The sequence below is a fragment of the Hipposideros armiger genome, unplaced genomic scaffold, assembly GCF_001890085.2.
Source record: "Hipposideros armiger isolate ML-2016 unplaced genomic scaffold, ASM189008v1 scaffold_209, whole genome shotgun sequence".
In the NCBI taxonomy this organism is placed as follows: domain Eukaryota; kingdom Metazoa; phylum Chordata; class Mammalia; order Chiroptera; family Hipposideridae; genus Hipposideros; species Hipposideros armiger.
In genome coordinates this window covers 441,413-459,985 of record NW_017731559.1, presented here as the reverse complement: position 1 = coordinate 459,985, position 18,573 = coordinate 441,413, and the positions used below count along the sequence as shown (strand labels likewise).

General features: G+C 34.6%; 1 protein-coding gene across 1 annotated transcript in view; it reads right to left on the bottom strand.

Annotated features, from left to right (window-relative positions):
* Positions 1–18,573, bottom strand: part of THOC1 (THO complex subunit 1) — a 63,305-nt gene that overhangs the window by 25,078 nt on the left and 19,654 nt on the right. The window contains exons 8-11 of the mRNA XM_019653854.1: positions 17,018–17,100; positions 14,247–14,320; positions 8,691–8,799; positions 7,396–7,527 (exon numbers count right to left, since the gene is read on the bottom strand). Coding sequence (XP_019509399.1) covers positions 7,396–7,527; positions 8,691–8,799; positions 14,247–14,320; positions 17,018–17,100 — 398 coding nt within the window. The remainder of the gene's footprint in view (positions 1–7,395; positions 7,528–8,690; positions 8,800–14,246; positions 14,321–17,017; positions 17,101–18,573) is intronic.

The window sequence follows — 18,573 nt, the reverse complement described above, 5'->3', positions numbered from 1 at the left end:
ACTGACTGCCTCACCCGGGAAGAGCCCAATGATCACAATACCAACATGGGCCAATGAAGCAACGTCCTCCACAACTAGACGGAAGAACAAAAGGACAGCAACTTGTCTGGTTCCCCTTCCGATTCCCCAATGCTGTTCCCTCCCCCGAGTCCCCAATAAAAAAAACCCATCTATTCCTTGAAGTACTGATATGTGCCTAAAAAACTCTGGGCCTGATGTCATTTGAAAGGTGTCATTTTAATTACTGACTACCTCTTTAATAGTTATTTGTTTATTCAGGTTTTCTATTTTTTTGTGAGTCCATTGTGGTAATTATTCTATAGAATTACAATTTTGTTAGACTTAAAATAAGCAGTTGTTTAGAATACATTTTCTTTTTTTTTTTAATTAGCTGAGCCATCCTGCTACCTGTTGGCAGCTCAGCGGCTGCTCAGCTCGGGCTGGACTCGAACCACTGTTGCTCAGAGCTCAAACTCTTGAGCGAGCTCTTAACCAACTGAGCCACTCGGCCGGCCCAGAATACATTTTCTTATACATTTAAAATATTTCTGTATACTCAATTACATCCATTTTTATTGCTAATATTATTTATTAGTACCTTTTCACTTTTTCCCTGGTTAGGCCTGCTCTATAAAATTTTTATAAAAATTTTAATGAAGTTTTTCTTTTGGAAAAACAACTTTTAGCTGATGTGATCTATGATTTCTTAGTTCTATTACATTAATTTGTGCTATTATTATTATTATTATTATTATTTCTACTTTCTTGAGGTTTATTCTGTAGCTTCTTGAATTGAATTCTCAATTTGTCACTTTCTTATATTTTTCATTAATACATTTAAAGCTGTAATTTTCTCTTTACCGCTCACTGTATTTGTAACCCACACATTTGACATATATTTACGATTTTGTTATAAAAAAACTTTATAACCAATTTAGAATTTGCATTGTGATTTCCTCTTTAACATCTGAGGAATGCGTTTTATGTTTCCACACATTCACCTCTGTTTAAACTATCCTTTTTATAGTTGTAATTTAATTGTACTGTGACCAAAAATGTGTTCTGCGTGATATGGAATATTTCAGATTTGCTGAGGCTTCCTTTGTGACATAGTACATAGTCAAATTTTGTAAATGTTCCATGTATACTAAAAAAAGAAAAAAAAAGTATTACCTCTATTGTATGTGTTTCCATATACTATGTCAAGCTTATTCCTTTTATTGTTCAAATGTGCCATATACTTATTAATCTTGGTCTGCTTGACCCATCAGTAAATAGAGCTTATTATTTTTTATTGTTCAAATCTTCCATATACTTACTAATCTTTAGCCTGTTCAATCCATCAGTCTTTGATGAAGGCACTTTAAAATATCCCACTATAATTGTGAATCTGCCAACTTCTCATAATTTTATAAGTTTTTGCTTAATATGTTTTGAAGACATATTGGTAAGTGCATATAAGTTTATGGTATCTTCTTGGTGGCTCATTTCTTTAATATGTAGTGTCCTTTACCTACTTATGTTTTTTGCCTTAAATTTCTTTTTTTTTTTTTAAGATTTTTTGGCGAATTGGGGGAGGGGAACAGCGTTGTGGACTCAGGGAAGGGGAACAGACAAGTTGTTGTCCTTTTGTTCTTCAGTCTAGTTGTGGAGGACGTTGCTTCACTGGCCCATGTTGGTATTATCATTGCGCTCTTCCCGGTTGAAGCAGATCCGTTGCCCACCACTGGACGGCAGCTCACGCCGGCTTCCAGCTGCTCACGCTGGCTGCAGCCACTCACGGTAGCTTACAGGAGCCCACTGCAGCCTTAGCTGTCGCCAGCAACTCATGGCAGCCCAGCTCCAGATGGAGCTGCTGTTCAGCATCTTAGCTGTAGAAGGGCGCAGTGTCACTGGCCCTCATGTGGGATCCGAACCGGGGCCCTGCTGCTCAGAGCTGGCATCTCAAGCCAGCTCTTAACCAGTGCGCCACTCGGCCAGCCCCTTAAATTCTATTTTATTTGGCATTAATGTAGCTTTCTTTTTTTTGGTATTTGCCTTGTCTGTCTCTTCCCATCCTAATATTTCAACCTTTTTGAATAGTTATTTTAGGCATATATCCTTTGTGGATACAAATTATTACATGCTCCATATTCCATTTGTTAAATTTTTCTTGTTTTTTTTCTTTTCTTTTCCGCGTAAGTTTTAAGCTTCTTAAGTCTATTTTTCTTCATGCAAAGCTATTTAAAAGGCAACTGCTGTTTCCCTGGAAGACAAGTACACCAATGACAAGCTAGTGCATAGGAAGCTGACAGCATTTGTGTAAATGTATTATAAATTTGTTTTACTCTTGAACCCTAGTAAAGTAGGGTGAAGTAGGCTTCTGAGCTGGTTTAGAATGTTTCTTTTCCTTGGAATAAAAGTGCTGTATAATCTATAGTTTGCCTAATAATTTCTGATGAAAATAATGTATTAATTTTAATAACTTCTTTCAACTAAAAAATAAAATACAGATGTCTCAGTATTATGTTTAGTAACTGATATTCCTGGAAATCAATGTTTGCAATCATAGCCTAGACAACACAAAAAAAGTGACCCTTGTGTTTCTAGGGGAACTTTCGTATTTAAGAAAGAAGGCATAATAACTTAGACATCTATTTTATTTGTAGAACCTGTGCCTATCTGTAGTTGCCATCTGATTGGCCTGTCTCTCACTATAAAGGTTGTATCATCCTTGCCATGTATCATCTCCTGACTCTTCTAAAGTAAACTTTGACCACATTCATGTAAGCAAAACACAATGCTGGGTAATGACATTCCCATCAGATAGGGATATATGCTTTGTTTGAGTGATGAAAGATCTAACCTTGTAATGACAAGAGTGCTTCTCTAAACCTGCTCACCACTGAAATGATGGGCTATAGAATTATGCTCTAAATAATTATAAAGCTTTAGATTTGACTTAGCCTAGCTTTCACTGGCAAGGAATAAGGCACCTATATCCCTGAAAAATCAGAGCATTTTTATGATTTATCAAACCCACAGCCAGAAGCAAGTTGAGAAGTGCCATCAGACTGGCATATATTGGGTTGTCAGAAAAGTCATGATGTATTTTTTTCTATGTTTTTTGTTGCAAAAATGCATCGTGACTTTTCCGACAACCCAATATTTAGGTGGGATGGCCTTTTCAGAAATCCTGGGATTAAAACAGCACGTAAGGTATAGAGATGCTGGAAGGCTTCTTTCAGTGGAGCAGTAAAGCTTATAAAGTGGTTCATACTTTTAATGCTATAGGTACTAAAATTACAAATATTTTCACTTGGATACTGAGTAATAAATACTGGAATCCACTGGGAAAATATAAAGAATACACAAGTAGGGTTCTTATATAGACCTAAATTTAAGATTGAGTTGTTGCTTATGAGGCAACAAAGAAATGAAGATGCAAAATATTACACGCCTCACATTTTCTTTGTTATATATAATTCTATGTGCTTTTCTTTCCCATATTGTAAAGTTTCAAGTTTCTCAAAGATGCTTTTACATCTCTCAAAATAATAACTAATGGATTCCAGTTCTTAACCCTGAAAGTTCATGCTCTCTGTGTTGTTGGTGAAAGGCAGCTCACAAAGAATCTGTAAAGGAGACACTAGTCAGAAAGCCGGTTCTGATAAAGTGGTGAATGAATGAAGACTGACACAAAAGCATTGATCTTACATTCCAACGTAGAGATTTCTCTGAAAATCTATAATCCTGCTGCTTTCTATTATTAAAATGTCCTCGGAAACGTCATTTGTATGAAAAAAATATTTTAAGACACTCAGAGTATGTCTTAAAATAACTGCCACATCCTGAGAAATGTAAACTTTAACTCCTAAAGGTATACAAGTCTTACTAGTTGTATTTTGTAATTCCCCTTCCCCCCACCCCGCCACCAATAACATTATTTAAATTGACATCTCAGCTTTCTGAAAGGTATATATATTCTTTGGGAAGATTCTTTGTTGAGCTAGAAGAGCTTTGGGATTTTCTTCCTCTCTTCTACAGAGGGTAAAATAGAAATTTTGAATTCTTTATTCAACCAAAGAGTTTTATGTTTGTTTCATTTAAATTAATAAATATAACTCGGTTAAAAAAATCCAATCTGATAACCTGTCTTATGAGGTAAATTACATCTGTTTACATGGTTATTTCTGGTATATTTGGACTTATTTCTACCCTTTTTGTTTTTTCCCCCTTTCTGCCATCTGTTGGATTTCAAATGTAGTCTATATTCCAACCTGTACCTCTTGCCTTTTGAGAGCTACATATGTAAGTCTAGTCAGTATTCCTTTCCTTCTCCTGAAGATTTAAAGAACTGTAGTCTATGCCTAAATTACTCATTAAACATCTGTTTTCCCCTCCCATACTGTTATTGTCATCTAGTTTAAATTTCACATTACTAAATTTTCAAAAATCAACTGTGACTTTTGTTTTTAGCAAATAGTAAGTTTACTGTCATATTTTTCAATTTTTGTGCTCACCATTGCTTTCTGTATCCCACTCCATTCTTATGGGTTCAATTGCCTTCTTCCTGAAGACCATCCTTTAGTAGTTTTTCAAAATGAGGTTGTTAGAGTGGTGTGTTTTCCCGGTCTTTCAATGAAAATGTCTTTATTTCATCCACAGTCTTGAATGCATTTAGCTGGGTATAAAATTCTAGGTTGATGGTTATTTTTTTCTTAGCACTTAAATATTTCTCCACTGTCTTTTGATATCCATGTTGATATCTATTAGAAATCTGCTAAGAGTCAAATAATTCCTTTTCAGTATATTTGTCTTTTTTCCCTTTGGTGATTTTTAAGGTTCTCTCTTTATCCTTGCAGTTACAGTATGATGTATTAAAGTATGAATTTATCTTTCTTTATCTTACTTGTAGTTGTAGCACACTTTAAATCTGAGAACTTGACACTTCAATCCTTTTCAAAATAGTTTTTCCACCATTCACTCCATTTTGTTCTTTGGAAATTCTATTAGATATATGCTGGAATGTCTCAATCTATCCTCCATGGCTCTTAACAGCTCTTTCACATTAACCAAAAACATCTGTCAGTGCTATGTTCTGGGAGAATATCACATCACTATCTTCCATTCACATCATGTCCAATCTATGCTTTAATTCTGTGTGCTGTACTTTGGTTTCAGTGACCATATTTTTAATTTCCAAGACTCCCAATTAGTTGTCATATTCAACTGTATTTCTGCTGAAATGTTTCAGCTTCACAATTTCTTATTTCTCAATGGATGTTCTATTATCAATGATCTCTCTGATTATCCAAAACATAGATATTTTAAAGTCTTGGTCAGGCCGTGTATCCGGAATAAATACATGTATATTCCAACAGTTGATTTTGATAGTGATCTTAGCATCGGGTATCTTTAGGGATTTTGGAATTTTAACTTATCCGAGTTTTGAATGAGAGGCTTTAGTTTTGGGGTGTTTATTTTCCTTTCTTTCTCTCTGTGTACACCATTTCCTGTCCAGTAGTTTTGCATTTGCTTCCACCAGGGCCCCTGGCCAAGTCTGGAAAAAGTTTTATGATGACTCTTTTGGAGCAGCTGTTTCATGAGTATATTAGGGATATCACAGATCTGGTCACACAGCAAGCAGACGGGCACCAAGATGTGTCTCTGTTATTCCTAGACCCACAACTTCCTATGAAACCATAGTCCTTGGCAGAAGATTGGTAATATTTTTCTTAGCTTCTTCTTAAAAGTGGGTAAAATTCCATCCTAGTCTCTGGCTTCAAGCTTTGAATCTGCCTCTGGCCCCTGGTCCCACACAAAGCGTATCTGGTCTTTGTCATTTGCAGTCAAACTCCTGGGTGCCACCACCTGCTTAAGATACAGAGTCCAGCAGGGCGGAGACTTCAGTTTTGCTATTTGCATTTCTGGTCCATGAAGATATTTATGTTGTTTCTGGAAGCCCAGCTTTGGCTTTTTGGTTTTCTCTTTTTATATTTTACCTGTCATTGCTATGTGTATGGAGCAAAAGGAGTGAATTGAAAGATAGACTCAATGTGCTATGTTGACTAGAAACTTAGAAAATCCCTTAGCATTATATTTGAAAATTTACTTATTAAACTGTATAAATAAGAGTAACAGGGAATTCCTAAACCCCTTATTTGTACCTAGACAGTAAATTAACTGCAAGATATTTTCATAAATGCAAAGTATATACTAACTTGAGGTTCAAAATATACGAGGTGTGATCAAACAATACAGTGAATGTTTAAATTAAAAAAAATTTATTACAGTAAAAGACACATTGCCATTAATCCCCCTCAAAATACTCCCCCTCACTTCAGACACACTTATCCCATCGTTCTTGTTGCTTTCTGAAGCAGTTCTGGAAGTCTTCTTTCATGAGTATCTTTAATTGCGCTGTCGTGGCTGCCTCAATGTCCTGAATCGATTCAAAACATTTTCCTTTTCCTGACTTTGGGGAAGAGCCAGAAGTCTCACAGTGCCAGATCCGGTGAGTAAGGTGGATGAGGACACACTGTAATGTTTTTGACAGAAATTGCTGTACCAGAAGCAATGTGTGACAAGGAGACTTTCTGTTGTGATAAAAAAATGTGGTGAATGCCATTGTTAAGTGCCATCCAAAGGAAAGGCAGTGATCTTCAATAAGGGAAGCGGCGTGTCAAACCTTAGTAACAGTGTGTGAAAAGTTTCAACTTGTTTGGTGCAGTCAGTCGGGTATGAGCTACATTTAGATGTGTGTTTTAAAGTGTGCCATAAATCATCCTCCATCATGACAACGTTCCATGTCACACATTGCTTCTGGTATACAGCAATTTCTGTTAAATAAAGGTGGTGTGTCCTCATCCACCTTATTCACTGGATCTGGCACTATACAACTTCTGGCTCTTCCCCAAAATCAAAATGACCATGAAAGGAAAATGTTTTGAATCGATTCAGGAGATCGAGGCAGCCACAAGAGCACAACTAAAGACACTCACGAAAGAGGACTTCCAGAACTGCTTCAGAAAGTGGCAAGAACGATGGGATAAGTCTGTTCAAAGCGAGGGGGAGTACTTTGAGGGGGATTAATGGCAATGTGTCTTTTACTGTAATAAATTTTTTTATTTAAACATTCACTGTATTGATCATACCTCGTACATATATACTTAAAATTAAACTTTATTTATTCTAAAATAAGTTCATAAAACAGACACTGCAGAACAACCTCTTTCACTTTTGAAATCATTTTAGTCTTACTTGTGCAAGAAAGAAATAGGACTCTCAGACTAACATTTATCAGCTTTAACCAAAGGTAAGAAACATTTCTATTGAACTTAAAAGTATATCAATTAAATAGAATAAGAGACCACTTTTTATTATGCTTCATAAAAAAAAAAAAAGGGTTTATACCTTTTCACTTGTTAAAAATTTCGCAAAATATACATGCTCCCCTCCTGTTTTCAATTCTTCCATCTTTTTCCTTGAGGCCTGAGTATCGTCTAATTTATAACTCTTAAAAACAGCTAGAACTTCTTCAGAATACTGTAAAATAAACATATCAATTAGTTTTATTTGGCATTGTTGTCCAATAATTTGTTTAGTGCTTTTCTGTATCAAAATACCTAGAATTTATTCCCAGTTAACAATATATGCATATTTTAAGGCACATTAAACAAGAAAATTATGATAGCAAAATGAGGGTAAAGCTATTTTATACGAGATTTCATGGTATTGTAAGAGTAGGAATAAACTCTCTACTCCCGAAGAAACTGCATTTCTTATGCAGCTTGTGTGAGGGGCAAACAGAAAGGAATGATTTGCAAGTATACAGAAATTTACAAGTGACATTAGCTGTTTAATCAGCTATGGAAACTCTCAAGCAGTTCTTGTGCTAAAGACTGTGACAAAATAAAACAATGATGTCAAATCCTATCTAGTTGAAAGGCAATTCCAGATGATTTCTCACTAACCACTTAATCTGGATTTGGATGGTGGCCAAATAAAGATATTGCATATAAAATAAAAACTTAAAGATAACACAGAGCATACACTATCCTACTTTTAAGAGCTATCTATTAACCTTGGATTTTGTCCTTAAAAATGGACAACTGATCTTTAAGTAGTCAAGAAAAAGAAATATAGAGAATTCTTATAAAAAGGGCTTAGCAAATTTTTTCTATACAGGGTCAGAAAGTATTTTAGGTTATATGGCTCATATGGTCTTAGTTGCAAGTACTAAAATCTGCTCTTATAGCACAAAACATCAACAGATAATATGTAAAGGAATGGGTGTGGTTGTGTGCCAATGTAACTTCGCTTACAAAAACAGGTAGTTTGCTGGATTTGGTCAAAACCCATAGTTTGTAGACCTTTTTTCTAACAGGAATGCTGAAAAAATTTTGTGCAAAGTAAAGACAGGCTGTATTCTGTAAAAAATTCATCAATTTATGTTAACAATATTATATAAAAAAATAAAAACAAAACCAAGGCTGTAATTAGTAACTTTTAAATCAAGACATTTATAAACTACTTCACAAAATTGTTTAAATATTAATTTACAATGTAGCTTCCGTATATTATGAAACAAGTATAAAAATGTAAGAGGTAGAATTATAGTAAAAAGTATGCTGGATAAGATTCAAGTTTTGGCTCTGCAATTAGCTATAAAATATTGGGCTTTTGGTAGTCTGGGATTGGCAACTCACCTTGAGAAAAGTTTTCCATGAAATCTTCTCATAGCATTGCACAGGGTTCCTGAAGTAATCCTGAAGTGACCAGAATTTTCGATACAGGTTGTAATCAATTGGAATAGAGCTAATAAAATAAACGATATATTAAATATTAATAAATCATTTAAGTACTTCTAGAAATATCTAACTGCTCTTCTTCACTTTTCTTGGGTCACAAACCCTTTTAAAAAGTCGATGAAAACTATGGTCTCTTTCCGCAGAAAAGTGCACATTCATAAATACTTATAAACTTTTATAAATAATTACAAGGGAAATTAATAAATAGATGCTGTTTATCCATAGCCTGAATTTTGGCTGGATACATGATTATTCAGAATCAAAGACTATTTCCCAACCTCTCCTGCAGCAAGGTGTGGCCATGTGATTAAATTCTGGCCAATAAGTTGACAGTGGAAGTCATATGTGACCTATCTGGGCCATGTTTACTATTTTCCTTTTTCCCTTTCTGCTGGCTAGAATGCAGGTGTGATGATGAGTCATTGTGAACTATAGGAAAAAGCGCAAACACCAAAGGATGATGGAACAAAAAGTTAAAGGGAACATGGGTCCCTAGGCAATCTCCCTAAGGAGTGCTTCTATATTAGCCCTAAACTGTCTCTAGATTTTTAAATGAGAAGGAAATCAACTTCTATGTTGTTAAGCTAATCTTAATTTGAATCTATGTTAAAAGCCATAGGCACGATATCCTAACCAACACAGTTGAGAAGTCCCAGTGTGAGACAAACACATTAAGTACACATCAACTTAGTATTACAAAAATAAGCCCTCTTTAATGTCTTAATTATGGCATTACTAATTCAACTTCTGATTTGACTATGTTACAAATCTAGTGTCAATACACATTCTTTTAATTTTCAGATTAACAATCATTATACTATAAAATGTTTTAATTTTTAATGTTAAACATTTCAGACTTTTTTATGAGATTGTTTTTAACAAACTCCTTTACATCATTCAAAAAAACCAATTAAGTATTTTAGTATTACCCACATGTCAAAAATGCTTGAGGTACTGAATATTTCATGTCCTTAAATAGCACAAAAATTTTCAGCATCACTGCTATAAAACTAATTTTGTTTGTAAACACAATTGTGTACTACCTAACTCCATTCTTTGTAAATAAACCTTAATAAGTTGAACCTATGAATTATAGTATTTTTTTTAAGCTTCATGCCCATACAAACATTCCAAGTAAGACAAATTTTATATGGGAAACAGGAGGTAGGCTGAGTGATCCACACAGTACCATGATCTTAAGAGTCCTGCCATCTCTATTCTGGCCAATAAGAGGAAGTAAGTTAATCTCCCACTCTTCATTTTTAGGATGGATATATTAAAAATTACTTTTTCTGATGATTAGGGAACATCAGGGACAATACTATCATCCTTTAAAGGATTACTGTAAAATAAAGTGAGTATACTTTTTAAAAGTACTTTTTAAAAGTTTTTGGAGGGGGGATGAATGTTTAAAAGACTGAAAGATGCCTTAGTTTCTTTATACAATAAGAGTTAGAATAAAAAAGTATAAAATAATTTTCTAGTGTAAAATTCAGTTTTCTACAAGAAGCCTGAAAAGGTATATTAGTGATCTAAGAAAGAATCTCACCACAGAAATTTAATTCATATGGTTAAGAGGACAAACTTCAAGTCAATGTCATGAAATATCCATTTAAAGAATAATTTTATTAGTTTACATTTATATCAATTGGCATATCAGTTCAAGAAAAACATATAACCATCTACACACAGAGTATCTACACACATATCTTACATTCACACTCTGACAACTTAACTGACTGGAACAAAGCTGTGAACTTGGAAATAATTGAAAAAGTCTTTGGTCTGCAAGGAAATAGCAGTCACAAAGTTCATGCATTTTATTTTACAAAATAGGCTTTGAAATTATGCTTACAATGGCTTACATTATGTGTAAAGTCAAGTAAATAATTTAGCAAGCTTTGCTGATTTTGATAAAAAAATGCAAAATTTGCTACAGTAACTTCCAGTACCTCAAGCATGTGAATTTTGCTTCAAATCAATAATGAATATAGACAATTTTTAACTGACAAAATTCTCGCTCCTGCCAAAAGTTTTATCAAGAATCAACAATACTCAAAAGACTAATGGACGCGTTAACTTTTGCTCTTTTTAAACTCTTCCCTAGTAACCACCCTGAAAACAGGAAAACAATGATCTGAACATCAAGTGTTCTATAATCAAAGCAACTTCAGTATCTACAACAATAAGATTATTGGTCTGGTTTTTCCCTGGATTAAAAAAAAAAAAAGCCACAGAAAATACATTTCCCAAAATGTGAAAAAGAAACAGCCATATATAGAACAAATGATTTGTACTCATGAAATAATACAATAACCAATATTTGTATAGTTCTGTATATGTAATGAACATTTTGGAAACAAAACTCTTTTTAGAGTATATTTACATGAATACACATATCTCTCTCTCTCTCTCACACACACACACACACACACACACACACACACACACAAACTCAGTTACCACATATAAGGATAAATACCTCTTGAAGTACCAAGAAAGTTTGTCTCGTAAGAAAACTGGAAAGTTATCTCTAACTAGAGAATGGGAATTATGTAACCATTGTATGTCCCTTTTTGTCTGAGTTGCAGGGAAGCTCATATCTAATTTAATGTTTAATACCAACAACAATCTATTCTAAGTTGCTAATTATCATCTCCTATCTGTAAAGGCTTCTGATCTCTCTCCTCTTATCTTTACGAGTAGTTGGCCTGGTATGTGTTTGAGGTACCTCACAGAATAAATATATTACTGCTAGGAAATTTTTCCAGTTGAGGACTAATGCATTTTTAAAAAATCCTCTTTCTTGATGGTTCTATTTCTCTCCACCAGATTCTGCCCCTCTCTCTTTTCTTTCATGGCTAAACTTCTTGAAAGAGTTGTCTCCATTCAATGTTCACCACTTCCTTACCTTCCTTTCATGTTTCAAACTACTACAATTTGCCTTCCACCTTCACCACTCCACAGATACTTTTGGATTTTGTATTTATCCACACAAAGTAAATGCAAGTATTTATTATAACAAATTAAGAGTTACTATCTAAAATAGAATGTTTTATAACTCTTTTAACCAAGATACTCTATAAAAAACATACAGTAGTCTCTCTCCCCTTATTTGTGGTTTCCCTTTCCATGGTTTCAGTTACCTGTGTTCAACCATGGTCCGAAAATACTCAATGGAAAATTCCAGAAATAAACAATTTGTAAGTTTTACACTGCGAGCTGTTTTTGAGTAGTGTGATGAAATCTTGCGCCATTGCGCTCCGTCCTGCCCAGGACAAGAACCATCCCTTTGTCTAGTGCAGGGGTCGGCAAACTTTTGAGAAGGAAGAGCTGCCAGGGGTCAGCAAACCGCGGCTTGTGAGCTGCAGGCTCTGAAGTAAAATTGAAAATTAAAATAAAACTATCATAGTTTCATTTATAAAACTTTTAAAGGATATTATTCATATAATGGTGATTATGTAAAAATATATTTATGGCTCTCAAATAATTTTTAAATTGTTGTGAGGAAAAGGACTGGCTCTTCCAGGGTTTGGCAAACTTTTGAGATGGAATGTACCCCAAGAACCGCATATGTAGCTTGCAAGCTGCAGTTTGCCAACCTTTAGTCTAGTGCATGCACCCTGTATAGGCTACCTGCCCATTAGTCACTTAGTAGCCATCTTGGTTATCAAGTTGTTGCTGAATAGCAGTGCTTGTGTTTAAGTAACCCTTATTATCAGAAGGTCAACAGTAGCCTAGCTACGTCATAATGCCCATGTCATTCACTTCACTTCATCTCATCACGCAGCCGTTGTATCACCTCACATCATCCCAAGGATAAAGATAGTACAATAAGACATTTTCAAAGAGGGAGAAACAGACCACATTTACATAACTTTTATTGCAGAACAGTTATAATTGTTTTTTTATTATTAGTTATTGTTGTTAATCTCTTACTGTGCCTAATTTATAAATTAAATTTTCACACAGGTATATGTGTGTAGGAAAAAGAGTATATATAACGTTTGGTACTGTATGCAGTTTCAGGCATCCACTGGGAAGGTCTTAGAACACATTCCCCATGGATAAGGCGGAGGACTACTCTGTTTTTTAAACGTTAAGTTGATGATTTTATAGAATTTTACACATTGAAAAAATTTTTAATATAAAAATTTTTATTGGTGTATTTCAGCCAAATCTGAAATAGACTTCACATTGTAGATACATGAGTAATGTGTTCTTTAGAAGTTGCTGTGCCTAAGAAAGTCTGGTGATATACAGCTGGTCACAAAGTAATTCCTCATACAATTTCTTACTCCATTCAAAAACTAGTGATTGTGACAGACTGAGAGGTAGTTGAGTGTTGACTGAGTCCTGTTCAAGTGATTTTCCTGCAGCAGTTTATGAACATCACCAATGGAGCTGAATTGTCTACACAGGCTTAGGCAGGGTCTAACTAGAAAAAACTGCATTGGTCAGTTTGTCTTTGGTGCTGTTTTTATCTCAGTTGACCTGTTATCTTGGAGCCCAATAATTTGGCCCAATGCCCTTTTGCAGGCCAGACCCTAAAAGCCTACTCTATACATAATGCACATGAACAAATAGGTCTCTAAAAAACAAAAAACAAAAAAATTGTAGATAATAGCTATTGGATACTGAATACAGTGTTCTAAGTGCTGTACATATATCACTCCATAAAACATTAACAACTACAGTCATAATAAGGATAACAACCAAGTGCTTTAATAGACCACTTCCGATTAGCATCTCAATTAATCCTCTCAATAACTGAAGCAGGTAGGTGGCACCGCTACATTTAAAGACTCTGCAACTGAGATGCATAAAGGTTAAGTAGTTTGCTCAAGGTTATATGACTAGGAAATATTGGAATTAAGCCTGGAGCCACACTGTGAATGTTTCTTTGGGGATATGTATTTGAATTGTTGAAATTTGGGATGACAGGAACACATCTCCCTGTGCAGATATAGGAACCTCTTCTTGATCTTTTGGAAGTTCTTTCAATTGTAACTGATAATGATAACTTTTGTCACCTCAGACACCTGGAAGAATGCCAGTGAAAGTGTTTCTTCATACCTTCATTTTCTATTCCTCATTGCTTTGGACCAGCATTAGGAAGAAATTATTTGGAAAGAAAGCTCAGGATTATAGAGGATGAGATAAATAGTAATAGGAGGGGACACGAAGGGAAAAGAGAGAAAAGAAGTTTCTTATCCCTCCTACCTCATTAAATAGTTCAATACCCACAGGCATTGAGCCCACAAAACTACATGGAAGGGAGAATGAGAGGAGTGCCTTGTAGCTAGTTTTTTAAATGTTATAAATATATATAAAGCAGGCTGTGTAAACAACGAACTGTCCACAACAATTTGGAAACAGCCCATTAGTGATTTAGGATTTATAATTTTAAGTAATATAAATGAAATCAAGAAATATGAACTTCTAAAGCCTTACCAAGTTGTTGGAGCTTCATCATCTCCCATTTCACCTTCTTCTACGTCCATTCCTTCTTCTCTATCTTCAGTGTGCTAAATTAAAAAAAAAAGTACAGTCTGTTGTGAAGTTGTTAGGTAGAAGGTAAACGTTAAAATAATGTCACACACACTGTTAGACAACCATTTGTAAAGATGTCTAGTAACTCTCTAGACCTATAGTTTAAAGCAATGGGCATTCCATGTGACAGGGATCTGAGAACTCAAGAGCAGTATGACAATAATATAAGATAGTCAATGAAGACAATGTGAAAAGTTTTAAACCAGTATTTCTCCAAACATAGTAGATTCTCTCTGGGAATAAAAGGCCTATGGCAAAGTACATTTTGGAAATATCCGAGGTGTGATAAAAAAATACAATGAGAGTTTACATTAAAAAAATTATTACAGTAAAAGATGCATTGCCATTAATCCCCCTCAAAATACTCCCCCTTGCTTTGAACACACTTATCCCATCGCTCTTGACACTTTCTGAAGCAGTTCTGGAAGTCCTCTTTCGTGAGTGTCTGTAGTTGAGCTGTCATGGCAGACTTGATATCACAAATCGATTCAAAACATTTTTCTTTCATGGTCATTTTGACTTTGGGGAAGAGCCAGAAGTTGCATGGTGCCAGATCCAGTGAATAAGGGCACACTATAATGTTTTTATTTGACAGAAATTGCCGTACCAGAAGCGATGTGTGACATGGAGCACTGTCATGATGGAGGATGAAGTAAAGACACCCATGAAAGAGGACTTCCAGAACTGCTTCAGAAAATGACAAGAACAATGAAATAAGTATGTTAAAAGCGAGGGGAAGTATTTTGAGAGGAATTAATGGCAATGTGTCTTTTACTGTAATATATATATATATATATATATATTTTTTTTTGTTGTTGTTGTTGTTGTTATTAATTAACTTAATTTTAATTACATCCTCAGGAGTAATATTTTTTTAATGTAAACATTCACCATATTTTTCGATCACACCTTGTATACAATGACCTTTTAGAGAACTGAAAAAATCATTAGCATATTAAGGACTCTAATAAACTGCAATAAATAACTCTTAAAGTGAATTTAAGTACTTTTTATCCCCACCTTTAATTTGACCACGGAAATTCTCCCCCACCCCCACATATTATCTGAGGACACGTTAGAATATGTTGGGTGTCCAGCTTTATATTGAAAAAAATCAATGTAAGTTTACATGGAATAGTCTAAGAAGTACCTAAAGGATTCATAAAGGTGAAAGATAAAATTCTGAAAAATCTTAAGCAAAGTCAGTATCATTTTCAAATTGATAATGATTACACTTTAAGAAATAAATTACATATATATAATATACAGTGAGATATTAGTTCTATCTAATTAATTTTTTAAACTTTATAACTTGCTCCTAATTGAAGAATAGATGCTGAATGTCCTGAAATTTGCCAACTCAGGATTGTCTTTTGGATATATCATAAACAATCTTTGAAAATAAAGTTGATTATAGCTGACGTCCTTTTAAAAACCGGTGAGCAAATAAAGGATTATTTAACAAATAGTTCTAAGATAACCGGTACGCTATTTGGAAAAAATGAAATTATAACTAAATTTAGTCCAAACTCCAATGTTGCTGCTAGGTTTAAAGAGTTAAAAAAATAAAATCATAAATGCACGAGAAAAAAATAAAGGGACTGATATAACTTTGTGGAGAGGAAGCCTTAAACATGACACAAGGCCAGAAACAATAAAACAAAAGACCAACAAATGTTAATACTATATCCAAATTTAAAAGTTTCACACAGCAAAGGCACCATAAATAAAGTTACAGGAAAAAGTATAAACTGAGAAAAAAAATATATCAACATATGGTAGATAAATCAATAACATTCTCAACAGTAAATTGGGCAAATGGCAGGAAGAGGCAATTCTCTTCCTCACTGCTTCAAATCAGCAGTGATTTGAATCAGAAGAAAAATAAATCCTAATAAACATACAGTAAGTTTCCTGACTTCATTAAAAACCAAGGAAAGTAAGTTAAAGATGACTTATTTTTCAAGTACATTAATTAAGCAAAGATTTTTAAAAGCTGATAATTCCCAGGGTTGGTGTGAGGCTGTGGCAAAGTGGGTAAGCATTCTATAAGTGCCACTGGTTGTAGTATAAATAGGTGCAGCCTTTTTGAGAAGTAACTGGGCAACAGCTGTCAAAATCTGATAATATGCATATATTCTGACATAGAATTTCACTTATCAAAATTTATCCTAAGGAGACACTTGCATAATATAGCAATGATATACACAATACTACTCACTATAATGCTGTTAACAAATTTTCACTATTAAAGATTATCTAAATACCCACTGACAGTGGATTGTGATATATCCAAAGACTTATCATGAGCCATGAACCTGACATAGATCTAAACATCTGATGCAAAAAAATGTATCCATATTATACTGCTAAAAGAAGACAGTGAATTGCAGAACAATATGTATTATATGTCCTCATTTTTGGTATAAAGCTATATACATACAAAAAGTTCTGTAAGGATAGACTGAGAATGTTAAGAGTGGTTATCTTTGGGGACTTGGATTATGGGGTAGCTGTACTTTGTATTTTAAATATTTCAATTTTGTTTGTATTTTTAACAAAATACACATCATGGAAATAAAGGTTTAAAATTTTTTAGAAGACCCATTCACATGAGTTATCTCAATAACAAACTTATAAATATGTTCCGTTAGATTTCATATCAGCCTTACCTTCTGACCCAAGGTGCTTTCCTGCTCATTGGTATTGAAAACAGTGACATTTTCCAGATTAAACTGACTCTGCAAGTTAAGACCTATTAAAAAAAAAAAAAAGATTTCAAAACAAATCCACCGAACGCCTAAACTTGTTTAAGAATATAACTTTGTTGTCACAAAACCAAAACATAAAATAAATCCATAATTAAGCCAAAGATCAGGTCAGAAATACCACACTTGGATTTTCAAATCCTTTCTAAAATTCATTTCTTAAAGGTGCCTTTAGATTACACAGAATTCTACATACATTATAACAGATACAGTTGATCTGTTATTCATATTTAAGAACAATTTTATATAATGCAACATGTAGCTTATAATTTTACTGGATCAGATAAAAACTGTATCAAAATCAGAGTATGTAACAATATTCATGGTAAAGATATTGTAGTTAATGAGCCAGGTTTCTCATTGTCAGAGAAAGAAGTTACAAATAAGCAGGTCTATTGGTGCTGGATAAACTCAGAAGTATGATGTCATGGTTTTTGCTGTTGGTCATTTAAAAATAGAGACAGTGTGATATTGTGATTTGTAAGAAATATATACATTTGGTCATTCAGATGACCAAAATATATTTGGTCTTCACCCCCAGTTCCCGGCTCATAGCTCCCAAAACCCCTGGAATTTCCTAAGTGATGAGAACAAAATGATGTTTCTCGTTACATTAAAGGGGTGACTTTTGGACCCACCTAAGGGGAGAGGGGCTGTTTGCCAGTAGAGCCAACCAGGTAGTTAGAGGACTAGCACTTTCAGTCCCACCCTCTGGGACGAGGAAAGGGGTTTGACATTGAATCAACTGCCAATGGCCAATGAGTTAGTGAATCATAACTATGTAAAGAAGCCTCCATGAAACCCAAATGGACAGCTCGTTGCCATCTTTATCGGAGAGCTTCCAAGTTGGGGAACCAGAAAGCTTCCATGTGCCATCATGCTGGGCCCCAAAGCTCCATGAGGACAGAAGCTCCTTTGTTAGAGGCCTCCGCCTATGTATCTCTTTATTTGGATGTTATTCATATCCTTTAATATTCTTTGTAATAAATCAGTAATCTAGAAAATAAATGTTTTATTGTGAATTGTGAGCCTTTATAGCAAGTTAATTGAACCCAAGGAGGGGTGTGTGAGGAACCTCTGATTTATAGCCAGTTGGTCAGGGCTTACAACTGGCATCTGAAGTGGAGGGCAGTCTAGTGGGACTGAGCCCTTTACCTGTGGAATCTGATGCTATTTCTGGGTACATAGATAGTGTCAGAATTGAGGTGAATTCAATTGCTTGTTGGTGTGGGGAAGCTACCCTTAACCCCACCATGTGGGAATTGCGTCCAGGAACCCCTTTCAGATAGATACAGAAATAAATACAGATGTACATGTATACAAGCAGCTTTCCTAGCTCTGTCCACTAAGAGGGCCTAGAATAGCGGTTCTCAACCTTCCTAATGCCGCAACCCCTTAATACAGTTCCTCATGTTGTGGTGACCCCCAACCATAAAATTATTTTCGTTGCTACTCTATAA